Source organism: Bombus flavifrons, chromosome 4 (genome assembly GCF_040668555.2).
Source record: "Bombus flavifrons isolate JBK064 chromosome 4, iyBomFlav1_principal, whole genome shotgun sequence".
NCBI lineage: Eukaryota > Metazoa > Arthropoda > Insecta > Hymenoptera > Apidae > Bombus > Bombus flavifrons.
Genome location: NC_138445.1, coordinates 18,377,610 through 18,399,436, shown reverse-complemented (window position 1 = coordinate 18,399,436; position 21,827 = coordinate 18,377,610). Strand labels below are relative to the sequence as shown.

At 38.4% G+C, this 21,827-nt stretch overlaps 1 protein-coding gene and 1 long non-coding RNA gene across 2 annotated transcripts in view; one reads left to right on the top strand and one right to left on the bottom strand.

Annotated features, from left to right (window-relative positions):
* Nucleotides 1-261: 261 nt before the first annotated feature.
* LOC138179499 (uncharacterized) lies at nt 262-4,593 on the bottom strand. Its single transcript, XR_011173064.1, has 5 exons — nt 4,279-4,593; nt 3,488-3,632; nt 1,795-2,075; nt 1,313-1,378; nt 262-1,228 (listed from the first exon to the last, which is right to left on the bottom strand). It is a non-coding gene; the product is annotated as an uncharacterized LOC138179499 (long non-coding RNA).
* Nucleotides 4,594-4,698: 105 nt separating this feature from the next.
* dnt (tyrosine-protein kinase Dnt) overlaps nt 4,699-21,827 on the top strand; it is a 28,804-nt gene continuing 11,675 nt past the window's right edge. The window contains exon 1 of the mRNA XM_069112350.1: nt 4,699-5,267. Coding sequence (XP_068968451.1) covers nt 5,168-5,267 — 100 coding nt within the window. The 5' untranslated portion in view covers nt 4,699-5,167. The remainder of the gene's footprint in view (nt 5,268-21,827) is intronic.

Genomic DNA, 21,827 nt, shown 5'->3' with positions numbered 1-21,827 from the left:
CCACGATTTAATCGAAAAGAAAGAAGACGTATATTGTCTTCGATAATCGATTCGGAGAAGTCGTTCAGTCAGCAATTATAACTAAATTATAATTACGTAACGAGTTCATTGCTTAAGTCTATGGTAATTGATTCCTATCGGTACGTGCGGTGAACGAAGAAATCAGGTCATGCTGAGAAATTCACTTACAATATTGAGTTATGTAAGAGAAGTTCAATGCAGTTACTGTTACAGCAAAATTAAAAACAACGATTAGCGCTATTACGTAGATTGAATAAAATAGTTTTGAAAAATAAAAAAAGGTACCGTTATTCTTCACAAAGGTGGATTAAAAGGAGTGTACTTCTGACATTTCCTGTCAATTCTTCTCGTATTACTTCACCATTTCTTAAAATGAAAGCCAAAACGTACATATAGAGCTTGGAAAGATCTTAGGCCTGCCATGTAATCAAGGAAAGTAAAGAACGAGAGAGAATAGAACGCTTGTCGGCAGACATCGCATCTTCGAGTTTAGTATTGTTTCTGAATAAGCATTGCCATTGTGTATATGCACTTACGGTTTTCTCAATATTCTTGAATACGTTTGAACGTTTCTTTCTTCATTTTAAGACATTCTTTATTTTATTTTAAATTTCAACGATTACGCACAACTACAGATAGGTCTTATAACTCGCGGACCGCGTTATACCGATGCACCATATTTCATTGGATAAGACCGTATTCCTAAAATATCGCATAGGCTTCTTAATCTAAATGGAAATACGTAGCGTGAAAGCTAAATGCCTTAAGGGCCGATCCATTTGTCTCTAGCACGTGCAAAAGACCGGCGAAGAGACGCGCAAAATGCGAGAGTACAAGGGTTTGAGTAAAAAGACGCGAAAAAGAGGAAGGAGATGAAGAAGAGGAAGAAGGAGGAGAGGACGAAGAATATAAGAAAGAAGAAAGTGAAGACGAAGGTAGATGAGACAAGAGCCATTCTGGTTTGTGGGCACAGCCGCTGCCTGCAGCCCACAATTATGATAATAGCCCCTGGTCCTGAGTCTTGTTAGTCCAACGTGGAACCATCTCCTTTTATCTATATCTTCTTATTTTCAGACTCACCATGCTACACCCTCTGCTTACTACAATTTCCACTTTCACCCCTTTGCATCGTTGTGAGGTCAGGTGGAGTCAGATTGATCGAATTTTGCCAGAAGAATATATCAAAGTTTATCTTTGAATAAATACTCTGAAAGTTTTAGTGTAAATTTTACGTATTTTAAACATGAAGTGTGTTTACCACGTTGTTTACCATCTGAAAATTGAAACCTACCGGCTTTATTATCTCCGCTTTTTATAATAAAACAACATGTAGTTGATTACAATGTATCGCTTCGATCTAAACGTTAAAACCAAAAAAATTTTGTTATACACGAGCAGTATACTGTCGGTACAATGATACAGAGATAAAATGAAATGTAAAAAATACAAATAGGCGTGTATGTGCATAAGTTTCAAGTTACGTGGCGTTACAGAAGCATTAAAGAGCCAATCGGACCGTAAATGCACGTGAGGAAAACAGAGGTACTCAAAGAGTAATTAAAACGCGTGTACAAACGTTTTCGTCTCGTTAATTAAAATTAAACCGAGCGATCCGCGTTTCCTTGAACTATACTGTGTAAGGCTGTTCTGAACGGTTTTGTGTTTTAGTAGATTGAAGGCAGCTAGGAACGCGTACAAGGAATAAGAATATAGGCAGGCAGAGTGTCGGCATCGGTCGTGAATACAAGGAGCATGCAGTATGTACGTACTTACATACGGTCGCGTCTGTAAACGTTGTAAAAGGCGATAGCAAACGGAGCACGTTTTAATCCACTTTTCAACGCACCGTCGTCGTCGGGCCTTTTGACACTGCGGAAAGCGTTAATTGGAGACTGCGCCACTGCGATCGGGCAAAGAAAACCTTTCAAAGCGGGGTCCCTTCGTGTGATAGTGCCAGCAGCTTTTTTTCAGGATAAGTAGAAAATGCCGTTTCTTCCTTCTTGTGCACCGTACTGCCTATACGTCAACCTGACTTTACCGATGTCGCGTCAAAGCTGCCTGGGAACCGTCACGATGTTCTTTTCAAAACTCGTACAATTTTGTTATATCTATATGTCCGCACGTTATTACGCGCACATCATATGCGTTTCATACACGAAATTTGAGGGAAAGTCTTCAGACATAGTGATCTACGTGGGAGATCAACGAGCGAAATGTCAGCTAGAAATGCATGTTTTCGACTGTAATTCTATAAAAGTTGAAGAAATTGATATATTTGTAGCACTATGATAAATTACTTTTTTAAAAATCATAGGCCACTTTGTGGTCCTTCAATTTGTTTAGTGATTCTGTAAAGTATTTATTATTCTTGTACTTTTGATATGTAAATTAATTTATTTACATTTTTCAATAATATTGCGTTTACTTTTACATATCATATCACTGTCTTGATCTTTGATAGAATTATCACTTGAAATTTTACATCAATCTATATCTCTTTTTGCATTTTTTAATTAAATTAATATTTATAATTTATGTGAAATATTGTATGAAGTAACTTCTGTTTCAGAACGCCTACTTTGTTTTTAAGTTGTAAATGCTCATATAAACATCGAACGTTCGTTTGCATATGCATATATGTAATTGTTCGTGCAAAAATTATTGTTGTTATTACTTTCATACAAACACAACATAAACGGTTGAAAGTACTTTCGCGATGAAAGATACGTTACCAAAGTTTTGAAGGAAGATATCTCCGCTTTTTCTCTACAGTAGCTACCACTGGGGTAATTTTGGATAAAACAAGAATTTCTAGACGACACAATCGTGGTATATGGCTGTTTGTTCAGATTAGGGCCGACAAAGGAAACTGTTCTCTCTCCTTAACTCTGTCTTGATTTAAGCGAAGCGCCCCGTATTTGCTCTAGATTAAATGGAGCTTCATGGCATAGCCCTCTCACAATCAGAGATATATACTAGGCCCTACTACAGTGCTTTATATTGTACATTGTATTCACAACCAGAGCAACCATGAAAATAATCGTTGTAAAAATTCTTACGATTCCTCGCAGACATATATGGCTGGTTCTTAAAGTGCATATAAATTATAACGAAGTAAATTTGTCAGTTGAACAAACAATCTAGATATGTACTTTTATCTATGTTCTTTGTCGTTATTTGCGTTTCTTATTGATTATATGACAATGGCTTTAATTACGGCTTTTAAGTTTAATACCATTAAATAACATAAGAAGAAAAATTGAGCGAATTTGTGTTTTTTATAGACAGGTGGCACACAAAGTAACACTGAAAGATCAAGCTTGAAGATGAATACATCTGAGAAATGCTGGTTATATAATAGAGAAACTAGTACTATTTTATTTTGCCTTTTGCAGACAATTCCTCTTTTTTATTCCCATAAACTTCTCAGTTACCTACAAATATTCAATAGAATTCTACTTGTTACCTTTTTCTGCTTCCTTGTTCACTTCCCTTTCTTGTACTTTCAGTCGCTCGTTTTGTCTTTTTTGCTTTCATAGCAGAACTTTTTGTCTCAGTTCATCTCTTGGTTCGTAATAATGACGTTCAGTAATCAGGCGCATCCTGATAGACTAGAACGAAGAGGAAAAAGAACTAAAGAGGGTCGTGATTTGTAAACGTCTACGTGGGCGTTCTCGCTACAAATTATGTAAATAACGAACATAGAAATTACAGATGACTCTACCCTGATCAAATTTAACGCTGCTGGATACAGCAATCTAGGTTTCGTGAAATCGAGGCTGCAGATATCGAGATTCTACTACTCCTTTGCAATGTTAAATATGTATAATATAATAGGATTTCCACATGATCTGATTTAGGATTTCAACAATAAATTTTAAACAATATTACACAACTATTAAATAATAAATTAAACAATAAATTTTAAACAAAATTAATGTAAATCTTACAAACGTTTTTGATTTGTCTCCATACAATTTTCTAACGAATTCCATAAGATCAGTAAGGTCGTCAGAAAGTATACACCACAGTTTATATCTTACAATTGGATTTTGCATATCAAATATTAATATATGTAAGCTTTGTTTTATTGAAAAAATTACGAATTACTAGTTTCTTATAATCATTTGTTATTTTAAAGGTATTCTAGATATTATTTGGAATTAGTTACATTGTAAGCATTTAAAAGAATTTATACAATAAAATTTCGTAACCTTCAGTTTTCAAGCTTCAGAATCATAGTATGTACATACGTACGTACAGCGTGTAAGCATGTCACGAAAATGCAACAAGTAACATCCGAGTGAACGAAACAAAAGCGCGCGCTGCAACTGATTCACGAGCCTCGTTTCGGTTCACTGATTTTCATAAAAAGTTAACTCAACACCTTCCGTGCACGTCGTACCGATTACAAGAACGAATGGTTGGTATCTCGAAAAATGTAGCCCGATTATCCTCCCTCGTAAATCTTAACGGCTTTCTTGCGAATCTCAATTTTAATTCTCTCGTTGGTTGCTGCTGCATCGAAAGACCGAGGCCATCCGATCCGTAGAACGGCTAGAACGTGCGTTTCTCGTGGGTGGACTTCGGCTGCGTTCGGCCGGACTCGGCCAGTTTCGGCTCGGTGAGCCTGCGTCGACCCCGCTCGACCCATGGCGGTTGGAGCACACAACTGGTTGTGGCTTTCACGAGGCAACTACCTACGTCGCGCGCTCTTCCTCCTCGCGTGTGCATTCTCGTTTCGTCTCTTATTTTCCGTTTAATCTTTAGCTCGTTTCTCGTACGCGTTGTCTCGTGAATAAACGGGCACTGTCGAAGTAGTTGGTCAACATTTCATGCCTGTAATATCCCAAGTGCGGTTCACACGGTTCAACGAGTTTCACGCGACGAACTGTCAAAAAATCTGGTTCGTTGAGAGAAGTCGTACGATATCATCGACGCTCCGTGCCTATTCTCATCCGGTCGTGAATACCGTGGCGGAAAGCGGTGCTGTCACGTGCGTTTGTATCCGTGAAATCGGCACCGATTTACGATGGACCATGGACCATGAGTCGTGTTAGAAGACTTTAACGTTGTTTACAGCATAACGTATCTCGTGTTTACGGCTACTCGGTACGTACAACCGGTTAAGCACGTGGTGGACACGATGCTCCTAAAATTGGCAGTGTTGCTGTTCGTTCTCGTGCGGCCAGGTGCAAGTTACTTCAACCTTTTTCTCAGCCAGGCAGAAGTGCGGAAACTAATGGGTAAGCAAAGGTGTACAATTCGTTTACGCTTGCATTCACGCTTCTACTAAGTCGCTGCGTCGTTCCTGAACATATTTTTTACTTATATGTCCTTGGTAAACCTTATTCACTATATATATATATACATATACATATAATATTCGATTAATATTCGATAAGAACATTTTGTACGTCTAGAAGAAATATTTCATTCATTTCGTTTTAACATCAGCAAAATTGTTTATAGTGATGTCACCTTGATCTCTCAAAAAGTTCTGAAATCTTTGTTTACATAATAAGATTAATTTTGATATGTAGCGCTATATGATTTATTTTCATACATACACTTAATGTAAACATAAACAAGATACTTATTTTCATAGATAGAACCACGTATCTTTACTTACATATCTTTACATGGTTGTATTTACAATATTAGTGCGTACTATGTTATCAATCTATTGCGATGGCTGAAATTAATATTTTATTCTTCGTAAGATATTAAGATATCTAAAAATTCTTAGGAACAGAGTGCCTTAATTTGACATTTATTTGTATCGTTGTAAAAATTATGTAATGATTTATTTTTCTATTTCTTTATGACATACAATAGATCAAAACATTTTTAGACTATATCCAAAAAGACATCATTGTTTGGAATAACTTATATTATACCGATATATGTATGATTTTTTTTGAAGTGTACATCTTATATGCAGTTTAAAAGAATTTTTTAGTCCGAGTAACTTAACAATCCATTAAAGTACGTACCAACGAGAAAAAATTTAACCACCGATCAAAATCCCATTAAGATAGCGATTAGCGCATAGCATCGTAATTGAGCCGCGGACAGTGAGGAATCGATGACGTTAAAGGCTCCTAGTACCGAGATTTCACTCGGCTAATGAATAATTATCACCGCCTTACATTCATACGGCAAACCTATTGCCTTCGTCAACAGTTCAAAATTCTACGGAATTTAATATATAATAGTAGACTGTCGATATGCTTAATTGAGCATTGAAATGCTATAGGTCAAGTAGAGATAATTTACAACATAGCAAAAGTGTCATAAATCCTTGTACTTGAGTTAGTGGTAATTAATCGGTATCTGCTGTGATATAAAGGCTCATGTATGTGAGTATGTTGCGTGTAAAATTAGTTCGTAGAACTCGCTTCGCTAAACATCTTTTCTTCAACAATATGTACGTGGCCTTTTTTTAGAAGTTATTAGAAAAGAAGGGGTATTCTAAGAATATTTCATTAAAGTAACAGGCGTAAAAATGATGTTGGAATTGAAAGGTAAGGAAAACAGCAGGGAATGCTCATTTTTAGCGATTTTACGGCATTTTAACTGAAAGTATGGAATTATTGGCCCACAAAGGTTTATAAATAGACTGCAGATTTGTATGCATTTACGCCAAATTTAATCACGCAAGATACGTACAATGCATTTAAAATACAAAGTACAAAAGAATCTAAAAGAATCTCTATTTGAAGATTCGTTTCTTTTTTCTGCATTTGTAAAAATCTAAATTTGCATAAAAATACTCAGTTTAGTTATAAAGCAAAAATGTCCACAGTGAGTCCAATGGGTTAAACATTTTTTGTGATGGTTGAAAACAGAGTGTTCATCCTCCACTTGAATGAAGCAAAGAATGTACTCACTCCCTCTGCTTTCATTATTTTCTATTAGTGCAAATTCTTATTATGTTAAGGTCCTCTTTTACAATAATTATACATTATTAACCATTAATAATGCTTTAATAACTAATAATATCACTTTAATGTAAGAGAGTTCTTATAAAATGTAAATTTTCATCAATCGAAATCCGTGAAAACGAGATACGTCAGAAAGAGTGGGGTTATTTCGAACCATCGCGTGACAAATTGTAGATTATAAACATCTAGTGTTCTATAATTCTGCGATTTTATAGCGAACGAAACAATCAATTGGTTTGTAATTATAGAATTTTATTTATTTTATTACTAAATTTGTTATATTTATGGAAGAAAACTGTTAGTACTGATAACTTATAAAGTTTTGCTTGTAGTATTAATACAGTTGTGTAAAAGGTTCTCGGAATATTAAATCCCTGTTAAATCCATATTATGAGTACAAAGTTGCATATTCCTTATTTTAATAATAATGGAGGTAAGCATTTATCACTTTATTCGAAATGCTGTAATGTGCAACAGTTTGAAAAAAAATGTTAAATAAATATAAACGATTATTTTCCCTGATGCATAATTAGATTTAAAAATTCCATATTATGTCTCTTTTTTAATAATAGATTAAAGTACTAAAACTTAATCTCTCAATAAAGTTTTACGATATTCCTTCGTACACACTAATTGTCCCATACTTGTCTAAGTACCGATGTTTGAAGCACGGAGCGTTCTTTCAATTTACAAATACTTATGTACCACGATATTCTAATAAAAGTACGATTGAACCAATATATGAATGCTCAGAAGCAGCACGGTTCAACGATCCATTAAAATCTCACGGACGATGTGGTTGATTTCAGGGAGCTCGACAAATCCGTCCGACGATACTCGATCGTTTGTTCCATTCTCACGCTCCCGATCTTCATTCTTCCCCGTTACACGTATACTCGTTTGGAGCATTTTGTTTTTTCTTTTTCTTCTTTTTTCATTTGTACTCGCTGTTAGTCAAAAATCGTCGCCGAGCTCGGTAGCCAGTGCAGAGGAGAATCGTTGCACCGGAAACAGGTAAAAGCCACTCATTGCCACGAACTTTCCAATATTTCCACGATAACTTCCACGGCGGCGAATAATTCGCTCTCGGCTCGTTGATCCGCGAAAAGCGTCGAGCCGGTTGGCTAGCACCGCGCCACACCGTGTAGAAAGAGAAGAGGTGTATTTCGACGACACCTGAAGTCGAGCGAATTGCCGATTCGTTGATTCGCCCCGATTCTCCGCCGAGAGAAACGCGCTCGCGTGTAGCATTGCGCGTTTTCAGCCACGCACTTCGCGCTTCGTTCCACGGTCGACGACACGCATTTCATATGCATATCTACTCAGGCCTCTTTGGTTAACTCAAACGTGTTCGCGTCAAAAGCCTTGCCTGAAATCGAATTGTATTTAGCGCCAATGCGCGTCGCTCCAACGAATGAAAGGAATCGGATCGTACGATTTGCTATTTAGAGACGGCGTCATTAATCGCGCCTATAAATTTGGAGTGTATTGGCAGCGCAATGTTCGTTCAAACGAAAGGGATTAAATCGGTACGTTCTCGAGGAACTAATTTAAATTATATTTCTAAACTGACATATTAAGATTTAGATATTAAAATATTACTCGTTAGCGATTAATGTTATTTTCATAAACATAAAAATTTTAGGTACTTATATTACTTAGAGGAATATGGCGAATGAAATTCGATATTTATATGCGAGAATTTTGAAATCTTTTACAACTCCCAGAGGCGTGTATTAACCTCGTCGAAGTAGATATTCATCTCCAACTGGACGGGATAGCGTTTCTTGGCTTAAATACGTACGTATATAGTGGTTTATCCTGTTTAATATAAAAGCAGAACTTGTTTTTGTGTCATTGAAGGATAGGTAATAAGAATACTGCTTTTGCAATAAATATGTTTTGGTGGTAAAGTGGTGTGAACACATTTCGCTGTTAGAGGAAATACTTAGCTATTTGTTGTTAACGACGAAAAATTTTTATTACAGGATTTTATTGGTCGAAATTATACACTATCGTTTAAAAGTTTAAAATCACTTCCAATATTCATGATTTATGAAAGAGAACATAAGAAAAGATGTATTACTGTTACGGTTGATGGTTATCTGCCTTCAATAGGTTTATTAGAGGCATTTTTCATTGCATCATCTTTTATTTTCCTAAGCAGTAATATTTTATTGTATTTTTATTTCATTCGTACATCTCGAGCAATTGCCTGAAATTTCACACGTTATAAGATCTTCTGATTTTATCTACATTATTTTAATATACTGTAACGTAGCTTTATCTCCCTATTAGATATATAAGATATACAAGAACCGAATAATCAAATATAAATTGATAATTGTAATCCAAAATTTTTGTTCTAATCCAATATAGTAATTTAAATTCCATAAAAGCTCGATCATCCACTCCTGTTTCGAATCACCAAATTCTCTTTCCATCAAATAAAAGTTCCTGTATATTTCGTGTCCTATACCTTGGTTTTTATTTATACGACTGTTTTGTCGCCGTTACGCGATATCATTTTGTAGGCAAAAAAATATTCGAGGTAAAACGAGGAAACGAGATTGGTATTATAAGATGGTATAGTATATACACGGGACGCAATAAAATATTATAACGAGGTCCTTGTTAAACGAACATAGCATGGGGTGGCTGGACCGACCCTAGTTTGTTTAGACATCGAATAATCGACAGTCGCTTCTTTTAGTCTTGTTTTCGTGCGAGTCGTCCGGTTCTATTGCTTTTTTTCCGTTGGTTTCTCATTTTAGTCGGATGGCCATGCTGCCGATTGGGCCTGTTCAGACAGAGCCCTGAATACCGATTTTGGAGGGCCCCTTGGGTCGCTCTCCATATGGACCACGGGTTTTTCAAGCTGCATTCACGCTTCCTGGAAGAAGGAGGTTTCCAATTTCGGTATTTACTATAGGGTTTCCCGTATTCGCTTACGTTCCTTCACGAACAAGCATCGCAAGAAATTGATCTCGATCGGCCGTGTTCCACTCTGTTGCCTCGTTCGGCCGCAATCATAATGGAAAGGAGTGCCGATGAAGATATTGACCGGTGATTAATTATGGTTATCGGCTTATACGTTCTCAAAGTAGTTTTCGTTCATTAAGTCTTATGGCGCAAAAAAGAAAAAAAAAAATACAGATACATATACACGAAGGTGAGAGAGTGAGAGTCCAAAGTTGGATTTATCACGAGTCGAACATCGAATGCGCTTGTAAGAGCCACTTACAAGAATTACGTTAACTTCTTACGTTTTGAAAAATTGTAAAGGTAGGCCACGTTGCCCGAGTAGATTATATACACTTTTACACCGTTGCAAGGTGAAGATAAGGAAACGTTATTTGTACACGTTTATCGTGTATCCCCAATGATTCTTTTTCCAATATTCTTGGCGTTTCTCGAAGCGACTTTCTTTCTTCGTTGAATCGAGGTCCCAAGGCACCTCACGACCCTAAAATTTTAGAGTTATCTTAAGGTGTTACGGCCTTACGAGCTTGCTACCACTTTCGTATCGTGTAGCATCCGCTTTGGATAAGATAACTGAATTCCACTGGTGTCACGCTACATTCCGATTTTCGTTTCCTCGCTCTTCGAATCGACAAGTAAATTACGCTCGTCTATCGGCCACGATGTTGCCTACTACATTAGTCATATGAAAATAATAAACGTTATGAGATACATTGTGTTAATAAGTAGCAATGTTGTTTTCAGCGTTCTTAATTTATCATTCGTCGTCCGATAATGTATTCCTCTTCATTAACTGTTATCCATAGTTTTTAAAATATTGGGTTGACAACTAAATGATTGCGAATTTTGTCATTATCGCCTAATGACAAAACCCGATAGTATCTCTTGAGTTAAACTGTGCAGGCATAAAATACAATGTGCCTTCATACGCAGTTAATAAATTTATTATCTTCATAACGCAACAGCTGCGTGTCCTCTTACGCGTAGTATTTGTGCTTTATACTTTTTTCTTTTTGCAATCCATTTAATGCATGATAAGTTGTCTGCTTATACTTAGTATTTCGAACTACTTTATAAATTTTGAATTAAGTCTACATTAAACCCGTACACGTAAAAGATTGTATCGCAAATGCGATAATAACTTTTAACAGCCGGATTAAAATTCCTTGGTCCGATAACTTTCTATTTAACGAATTTGCATACGAAGAGAAAACGCTTGTTGTAAAATTATTGCGGTGTTCAATCAGGAAAACGTCAAACCACAATGATGCGCACGAGCATCATCCGTCAGAAGTCCGTGTCAAAACACGATAGTGGTGTGCACTCCGACAATCTTGTGCCGGAGGCGGTGTTTCACTCGTGTGAGTCCGGCTTGGGTCCGACCTTAGCTAGTTAGGGCCTGACAGGCCCATCTTGATGTTACTTCAGGAGTGGGGTGGCCTCAAAGGTCCCGCCTGGGCTCCGTGAAAACGTTTATGTACGCACAGTGGCGTAGCAAACGGCGGCTCCGTGAAATGATAAAATGTTATGCTTACTTTCTGCTTATTCAACGTATATAACCTCGCGTTTGCTAACAGCATACCTGTAACGTCGTTATCCAAACGAACGCAGTAAATTGTCTTATATCTCACTGTGACGTGATACATTAAATTCTTTTAATGTTTTGAAGATACCTCCGAGTTCGAGACGAAACGGACGAATTAGTCACGTATGTAGATAAATATGGGCAAATGTTAAAAAACTATAGGGACAGAAATGGGCGACGGTAAAGAAAAAATTGGTAGATCGTATCCGTCGATGAACAAGCGACAGAGAAGAATACGTTACGAGGGAATGGCTGCGAAGAAACGCTCGTGTATGGTTTCAAGATGGGCCAGCGGGCGAATGCTGCACCGTTGTCCGCATCAATCTTCGACTCCTCGTTAAGATCCGCGCCTTAAGTTTTCGCTTGTGTGCGTCAGCTCGTTTCGTTCAACCTACGTGCCAGGGACACTCTACGGGATGTGTTGGTCAGACATTTACATGAGGAGCCGTCCGGAGAGATACAGGACCCCCGTGGATTTTCTTCCGAGAGCGGACGGCGCGTTTTACCTCGTGTCTTTTTCTGCCCAGCGAAAGAAGAAAATCCTACTAAAGTACCTCTGATAAGTTTCGATGCACGACACGTGTTACTTTTCCCAACAACGAAATTGAAATCTCTTCGCGTATGGCATACGCGATACATATAACTTTACCATTTCGTAAACGGTATATGTACTTGCTGATTTTCTGCAGCACTACTTCTATATATTCGGTAATGCACGAATAAAAGTACTTTATGCACGGATAAATGATATTTGCTTTGTCGTATATCGTTACGAGTAAATTTGTTATACCCAACTTTGAGATGACGACCTATATTAATCTAAAAAGCAATTGTAATAGCAGTGTAATAAAACTGAAAGAGAATTGTGTATCGAATGAAACCATAACGTGATTGTCTTTTACGCGGGCATGAGTTCTTTCAATCCCTGGAGAATTCAGAGATGCGATAGTACGAGGGTGAAAATGGTTATACGCTTGTTTTCCAATGGCACTTGGGAGATTTTTTCTTTCTGCCGAGGGCTATCGTGAGATGTAACTCAAGAAGATCTGCTTCTACAGGAAATTTTTCAAATATGATATTTTATAAATACTGAAATACAGATATTTTTAAATGTCCATATACATATACGATAAATATCCGATGAAAATATATTTTACAACATTTGAAGCTAGTTTATGAATTGGATTTGCAAGATACAAGAATATTAATAAGATTTGCTGCGCGTATTGACAGATGAGCGATGGCTCCTCCCCTGTACGTCGCAGTGTTATGCTTAGCAAGCATTCTTCGCAGTCTATGCAATTTGAATAACAAAAGAGAGTAGGTGAAGTATTTATAAGTATCTGTTAATATAACTATTCTTATATTTTTGATTTATATTGCGGCGTTTGTGATTTGATTTATCGTCAGATGATTATTCTTGACGAAGATTCGTAAGATGCAATTTTTCTGAGATTTATGTTTTCAGTTTAATTTGAACCGTATTGAATCTCGTAAATCGATCGTATCGATCTTTTCCATAGCCTTTACTTTATCCTGCTTTTGCATCTTTTCTTACCTATCAACGAGAGCGTTCATCGATTTTTCAACATTATCCTTGCGAAGAATCTTTTAGTTTTTATTCCTGAGTCTTTTTTCGCTTCCACGCAGCGAGTTCTGAGTGACAGGATCTTAACGAGCATCTGTTTCTCGAAGATGAGTCTGCCGTTCCTACAGGATCTCTTGTGAAAAATATCTCGCGTAGTTGAAGTACTTAGGAAATATGCTGCCTTCCCTCGATTCAATATAAGATCGTGATTCAGGCTCACCGCCAGAATAAAACCTTTTTATCCAGGAACGCTGTTCGCTCCGGTATACACGAGCTTGTACTCGTGATGGGAGAAAACATTTTTCTGACGTATAGACCTCGATGCATCGGCCCTTATACAAGGTGACTCGGCAACTAAACGGCCGAACTCTTTCCAAGGGCCACAAACAGTTCCTGACAAATGGTTCCTTAAGTGGTACCCGTTCTTAACCTTTTATGTTGCTACCTAGAACGAACTACCGTAGAAAAGAGAACTCTAAAATACCGCCGTTCTGGAAGTTTATGCGGATAATTTAGTGTTTCGTGACTGCGTGTTACAAGCTGACTGTGTGTAGACTTTGTGGTTGGCATATCGGCCACAATTTTTGACAAAGGAAGTGATTTGGTTCTATTTCTCCGGATACTCGCAGTAATTGGTTTAATTCGTAGAAGCACGCAATCGAAAATCGTTTGTATAATATTTTAAAACCTATGTATATTAAAATAATACAACATACGTTTAGTCCAGTTGGAAGATTCGAATTTTCAATCGTTATAAACAAGCGCGTTTTCATTTACGTATCGAATCAAAAATTAATATTCTGAATTTTGTTGCCAATGTTAACTAAACATTTTATCCGTACCATTTCATTTCCTTTCTTTCATTTTTAATTAAGCCAACGTTACTGCCCTCGGGATAAAGAACTGGTCTACAACGCGATTTCACACACCGACCTTGAGAACCGATTAAACATAAATGGACGAAGACAAGTTGTACCTACACGTACAAACACGAGTACTTTTATACGCTTTTACGTCTGAAGTGTCCTGTCTTGTTGTATGTCCATTCCTCTGACAGCAGACGGAATTTCGAATGTGTCTCTGAAATTATCAAAGCATCGGTGCCGTGAAAAGGAACACATGGTAAGGTCCATCCACTTAAACATCCGAAGGCTTTAGAGCGCGTAGATGCCATCTCAGCTAGGGTCTTCAGGAGCCCCACAGCAGGGGATGCTCTGCCTTTTTACGTTCGATGTCCTTCTATCTCCTCGTTGGAAATCGCCCTTCCACGACTCATCCCTTGGTAGCCTCTAGTGATAAATCTGCCAGTGAGACTCCTGACGGAAGATTGATCTTTCCTCCGGACAGACGGAGGGTGGGGGGGTAAAGAGCTGCGTTGTCACGGAACACGTGTACTCGTAGGTCAGTTCTTTTCCTGGAATTCGGGATGTATTCATACGTCAGTCATGAGTCGAACGCCACGGAAGAAGAGTAAGCGGTTTTGTTATTCCGCGGACCGGACGGTGTATTTTGTAGTTGTTACTTGACGATCCACTCTCACTGTGCGAAGCTTGCTTCCATTCCCTGGTTTATGATGAAAAGTTCGATGGATTTAGTACCTCGTTAACTTGTTTTAGCATGTGCGAAAGTTTCAGATTTCTGCGTATATTCCTGTACGCAATTCCTGTTGCTTTATAATAACATGAGTCGTATTTAAACAAATCGCTTCGTATATATAGTTGATAACTTTCTTCTAAGTTTTCTTTCTTTAACCAGATATGTTTTTCGTTGTTTCAATAATGACGACAGATATATTGCAATTTGTAAAAGGTACTCGGGTTGCTGTAGTTAATGTTTTTTAATGTTAAAAACAATCGTTAAAAACGATCTTAAATTTATGGAAAGAATGAAATAGTCGTTATCGACACGCATGATTCTACATTTTAACTTTCTGCTGGAAACTTCCTTAAAATATTGAACGTCTTCCCGTTTGGATATAAAATCTAAGACTACAGCAAGATTAAAAGAAGTCTATATGTAAATGAATAAATGCCTTTGAACTTGTGTTTACGATAATTGCATATAGCTGGCTCTCTAGAATGAATTAATTAACATATAAATCAATACGTGTATATAACCTAAATCAAAGCGCAAGTAAAAGCGTTGTACACGTAAACAAAATTTTAAGAGATCGTACGTGAGAGGATCGAAAAGATTTTTCTGAGTCTGCGGTAACATTTTAATGTATTTAGTTGAGCAGATTGATTCCTTAAGAAACGATTCCTGAGCGGCTGAAAAGAACTTTTCCCTTACATAATTTGGAAATAAAAGGACTGGTTGGGTGACGTTGCAAAGTTCACAACTCGAAGGATTAAAGCTGAGAGCGAGGAAGATCGACAGCGAGGGATTTGAAAGGATCAGGATAGCCGGTTCTTTGGAGTCGACTTCCTGGCGAATCCTTCTTAACGAGCAACGTCGATCGAAAAGCACGAACGAGGTACAAGGGAAGGACATGCGATTCAACGTCACGATAAATTCAGCTGCCACGTAATCTTCTTCGTGTCCGAGCCCTGATTGCTAGTACGGTGCCATATGTCCTCTCCGCAGTGGCGACAACGTCTCAATCAGCCCACCCATCTGTCAGTTAACGTTCGGTAGGCTTTTACTATCGTTACCGCACGATGTAACGACCTAGCCGAAGCTGGCAATCGTATTTCGAGGGTGCACGCCAGGAACAATATTATTTTAGCTCCCGATGCCAGAATCACGTCCCAACCCGTCGCAGGTTTGCTTTGGTTCCCGTTTCGCTACCATACTACCCCTCCGATAAATAAACGGGGCCAGGGTTGCCTACAATACGGAGAGTCCATCTACTGTCCCTGCTCTTCGTCATAGGACAATGAACCAGATTTAACCGCGAGACGAAAGAAACATATCTTACGCGGACATATGAAAATAAATCACCGTGTTGTTGTTAGAAGAACCTTTGGATGATTGTGACGTATGAAATTACTGTTATACAAGACTAGATGGCGGATTCCTATTAAATATTTTTCTAGGGAATTTACACGTTTGGTTCGTTTCTCCTTTAGATGTATAAGATTCCTTTTAATTTCTTCTGTTTAAAGATTTGAAAAATACGATATCGATGAATCACGTTGACGATATATCTTGGTATGAAAAAGAAACTTAATTGGAGAAATTAAGGGAAATGGAAGGTATAATGTGTGACAGACAGAAAAGTCACAGTGGAAACCATTACAGCGGAAATTGTTGGAAAATGAGCAAAAGTTTCGTTTAAAACGCAAGCTTTATAGCCTTGGAAATTCTTCGCTATAGACGGTGAAGAATGTCAGGGATTTCAGTGTAACAAAATACTCCAGTGAAAAGGTTCTTTTAATCCTTCCGCTGGCTAAAACTATAAAGAGACGGTTGAGTTTCGGAAAGACTGAAAAAAGTATCACCGAAACGGTGAAATAACCCAACGACAAGCGCTTCGTCTTTTTCCTTTTCCTTCATTCCCCCTTTTTTCTTGCTTGCTTACGATCCTCTAGAGTGAATTATAACTGGTGTCGCGTGAAGTTACGCCTTCCTGGATGTGACCTATGGCCTGCGAAGAGAAACGGAGAGAGAATCAACCTTGCAGTAATGAAAGAGGATAAACTAAGAAGGAACAGGGAGGGTGTACAAACGACGGCCAGGACTCGCCTAGGACTTATGGGTTATTCAGAGGAGACCCCCGTTGGCGAAGGAAGAACCCACGTACTCGTTCGATATATGCTAAACAGTCAGCCTCCTGTATTATATAGAGGGTGGGTCTAACGTATCACACTTGCTTCTTATAACGATACTTATCATCCAAGTAATACGGCCAAACGATCGTAGAAGGTGTTCAAATAAATTTGTCCTATCTTCGAATGAATTTTCTTACCAAGATTGAACTGTCGACGCGTTCAAAGGTTTATTCGAAAGCAACTTCGTTAAAGCATTACTTATTGCACCCCAATCAGAATAGTATTATAGTTTCTTCTAATTAATCGTAAACTATAGTATTGTGTAATATGCAATTATATAGGTATCTCATTTTCTTTTTTCAAAGTATTTGCGAAAAAATATCAATTCAGGTCCTGAATTCTAACGATCGGATATTTATGTAGATTTATGTTTTTACGAATGTGATATAAAAAATGCAATTTAAGCGGAAATTTCTTTTACGGACTTAAATAGGATATTAAATATTACACATCGAATATTTCACATATTTATACGCGCCTATCTGCATTTTCTGCATTTTTACGCCTTCAAACGTCCCATAAATCCATAAAAATGCGCAGTCTACTAACGATTCAAGACATCAAAACGTTCGAATCCATTGAATTCCGAAGCTGAATATACATGTTGTCTGCATGGTGATAAGACCTTTTTTGTTAAAGTTTTGGTATTCTCAAAAGATTGCAATAAGGGTACACCCTATAGCTATATGCGTACTACATCGAGATCACACGTGGGTGAGAAGCTGGCGATATATAACAACGTGTGTGCGTGCACAGGGTATATACGCACGCCCACGTCGCGTCGCGTCGTTTGCCCGCGCTGGCGAAAGTGAAAAATATCCCATGCAGCGGCAGCACGCGCTTGTATACATACATGCACATGCACATATAAATGCGAGCTCGTTTGTACAAGCATACATGGATACGTTATTAGATCTCTCGAGGCTGCGTGTTGAGGTATCGGCGAGTACCAGCTGCCTGATCTGGTCGTTAACCTCGCCTCGCGGATCATTTTTGGATCGGTCTGACGTGTTCGAGTTTTCATAGGAATCCTCACGGTAGGTTTTTGATAAATTTCTCGTAAATCATCGATTGCGCTCGACCGTGTTAACTCCTGCGACTAAAACTTGTACTGCGTCTGTATCGCTGCGAAACGAAATTCGTTTCAAAGGTTTGATTTTCTCTTCAGGTTTTGCTATATCGTGTGAAAGTAGGTGTTCTACGATGCGTTTTAGAAATCTACGATTAGTTTACGTTGGTAATAAAATAATTTTCGTATCGTTTACTTGTTGTCGTTAAATAAGTTTGTTAATGGTCTGGGGTGTGGGGCACGAGTAACGAGAATCGTTGCGATTTTGTACCATGCACCAGGTGATGCTGTACAATTTGACAGCTTTACATTTCTAATCACACGCTTGCGCACATGGCATCATTAAAAATATGATACTGTCGAATCGCACAGCTTTGTTGACACGAAATCGCAAGGCGTCGCATCGGTCGTCTGTACCAACTCCTACGTTGTAATATTTTCCATTTTTTTACACATATATTTCTCGCGCCTTTCGTGATAAATACCAACAAAAATTGTCTCACGATTTCATTTTGTAAACTGAGAAGTTTCTGTCTCCACACAGCAGCTTCCGATTTGGTGTATTCGCATACTCCTTTCGAATTTCATTTGCTGTAAAGGAGCAGATCTAACTCCGTTTGTTCGAGGACAAAGAATGTTCATTGTGGTTGGTAGTGCATGGAAGGAGCTTGATGCGCAGAATCGCAGTGGAATCGAACAAAAATCGGAGCGGGTGCATTGTAAGCAGGCGTCACGACGTGTAAATCTAATATTTCCTGTTCCTTCGACCTGCATTTCAGCATTCTGCCTTTCCCTCTTCCTATGTTCTTCCCTCGTAGTACTGCCACCCGCCGTCATCTTATTTTAAAGGGCTCACTACGGGAAGATCTCGTTATAAGCGTACCGTGGGTTTTGCACTGCAAAGGTGTTAGGTTTCTGACCCAAAGCCGTGGGCCCCCAGAGAAGGCGAGGGGCAGAGAGAATCGGAGGCCCCGCAGCTAGCCCGCAATTCACCAAGCCCTTTTTTCAGTTCTCCTTTATACCACGACTCTTGGAGCTTCGCTCGTCAACTTGCTTCTATACCGTATTTTGACAGCGGGGGACACGAAGCCCTGCGAAATTTTGCCGGCTGTTTCGCGCCTCGCGAAACGAACACTCTTACGCTCTTTTCTTCTCTATCTCGGTTCTTTGTGCCAACGCTTTTTTTCCCGCCCCTTTTGTTTCTCGTACGATTAAGCACCTTAAGAATTCGGCGTGACAGTTAAAGAAGATAGTTTTTGTTTTGCACTTTGTTAAAATCGATCGGTTATGTGTGCTCGAACGTTCGAACGGATGAAACAGATCCTTCGTCTTAATTTTTTTGTGTGATTTTGTATAAAATATGAACATTTTTCGCTTTCCGATTCAGTTGTAATCTTCTAATTCGACTTTGAAGTTTATAATGAATAATCAAACTTGCTGAATATCATAAGATACTATTAGTCCTTAATATAATGTCGAAAGAATAACGAAATGCTTTACGTGCGGCAAAGGAAAAGGTATCAAAAATGGGAAAACAACTCGAAAAACTATATGGCAAATTTAGTTGAGTCAGCACGGAGGTATTATAATTAATAAAGTAAGCAACACTTTAAGTAAATACAATAATATACACACGTTACTAGATTATGATAATTATGACTGAGAGTATTAATATTAATTCAAGAAAATTTTTACTTTTTTAGTAGGAAATTATGGCCTTCGAGCTGTCAATGTATCGTATATCGCACTGTTTTGTACTCCACTAACATCCAGTCAAATAACATGTTTTTAAATGTGGGTCGCTAGAAAAGCGTTGTATAATCGAGTTTAATGAGTTATAAAGCAAATTGTTTAGCTTGAACCGAATATCCTACTCAAATAACTCTATGTCTCTCTCTATATAATTGAAATTTATTTCTTGACAGTCTGAAAGTCTTTTCGACTTCTTTCTCGATGCGACAGCGTTATATTTTCATCGTTAGCTCTCGTTTTATAAGCTGGCTCGACATTCTATTTTGACAGTGTGAAATTTTCTTAATTTCTCTTTAGAATTTCCTTTCCATACATTCTTTTATACTCTTTACGCGTCATTTGGCTTCTTTGTAAAAGCTTGAAAATATTTGCCTTCACACATGTATAATGTCTCCGAACAGCATATAAAAGTGAAAGGTCGTGCATGCTATGCCATAATAGTGAACCACTTTGAAAGGCATAAAGTATTCAGAAGATCGTCCTCTGGGAGAGAAGCTCCGTATCTTTCCATTCCTTTTACTTCCTCTATTCTACACCGACCATTTCGTTCGACCATTGTATTCTTAAATGCTTTATAGAATTCTCGAAGACTCGATAGTATCGGTGCATTTTTTTCTTCAAAGTTACAAACTTGTACGCGATGTTATACACTTTGTGTTTGTTAAATAATATATTACAAATTAATATCGAATTTATATATTATTCTAGCCGATGTTTAATTCATAACGCCAACAGATGCATTAAAACAATTTTTAACGCAACGCACAAAGCCTAGCTTTTTGTGTTCTATTCTCGCAGCATAGCTCACTCCTTTGTACAGCACAGAATAAGCATATCAAAGAGCTCGAAAGCAAAGAGGAAAAATAACGCCAGAAGTCTTGCAGGGTTCTTTACCACCTTTGTTTCGCTTTCTAGATATTGTTGATCGATATCTGTTTGCGCGCAGGTTCACCGAACCGACTAGCCGTCTGAAAGTTTCCTTAGTTCCTTATCTTTGATCCCGCACGTTTTCCGGGTGTCAGCAGGCTGTAAGGGGGTTCCGTAACAGTTTGAGAGTTCTCCCAGTAGGCGCGTCGGTCGGTGTAGTTAGAGATCGTACATGTACCAGGAGCAAAGGTTCGAAGTGCCGTGGAACCCTTCGTGACAATTGTGTCTGGCACTCGTTGTCGAGGGTCGACGCCTTCGTTGAAAGGGCCCTCTATCTCTCTTTCTTTCTCTTACCGCATCTCCTTCATCTTTTTCTTTTCTCTCTACTATTCTTGCTTGCACTTTGGCCCGCTGCAAGCGTACCAGACATCAAAGGATCCCTGGTATACGCCACCCCTTGGTTACCCGCGTGCAAAGTTCCCGCATAAATGCGTAAAAGAACCCCCTACTAGATAAGGGTTTCAAGAATACCTAAACCGGTAACGAGGTCATGGCTAGGCTGCCGCAAAGAATAGACCAACTGCCTCGATGCTTGTGTCGCATATACTCATCTTTCGAGTGTTGAAAACTACCTGCCGTTGATTTAAATACCGAGATTGGTATCCAATTCTAAGTAAGTAACGTAGGTTTCGTAAAATAGCATAATACGTTAAAACGTTTTTATTCGCAGATATCGTATCGTTTTGTACGATGTTTTCTCATCGCTCATCATTTGCATCTGTATTCGGAAGTATTTTCGATAAAAGCAGCGACAACGATCGCACTGCGGCTAAAACACGAAAACGGTATTGTGGAGTTAAAACGTTGCGGTTGACTTCTCTAGGAAGTGAAGTTTATCGAGAGAAAGATCTTGTTGCTCTTCGAACGTCCGAACAAAGAGTCTCTCGTCCAGATGACTCGGTAATTCTCGACGTAGTAAGGATCATCGATACTCGGAACACCTATAAAAGTGTCCTACTCGTAGGGGACGAAGATTCGATTTTTAGCGGCGATAACTCAGCGGGGTTTCGAGAATCTAAAGGTAATTATTTTCTGAGAGGATCCTACAGGGTATATTGCGCCTTTTTTACGACGAACACTGCGCTTGGTCCCCAGGAGGGAAGGCGGCCAACCTTTGGCTGGAGGAATAGCCAGTGCTGAGGTCGTGGGCATACGATATCTGATGCAGAAAACCGGTAAAGGC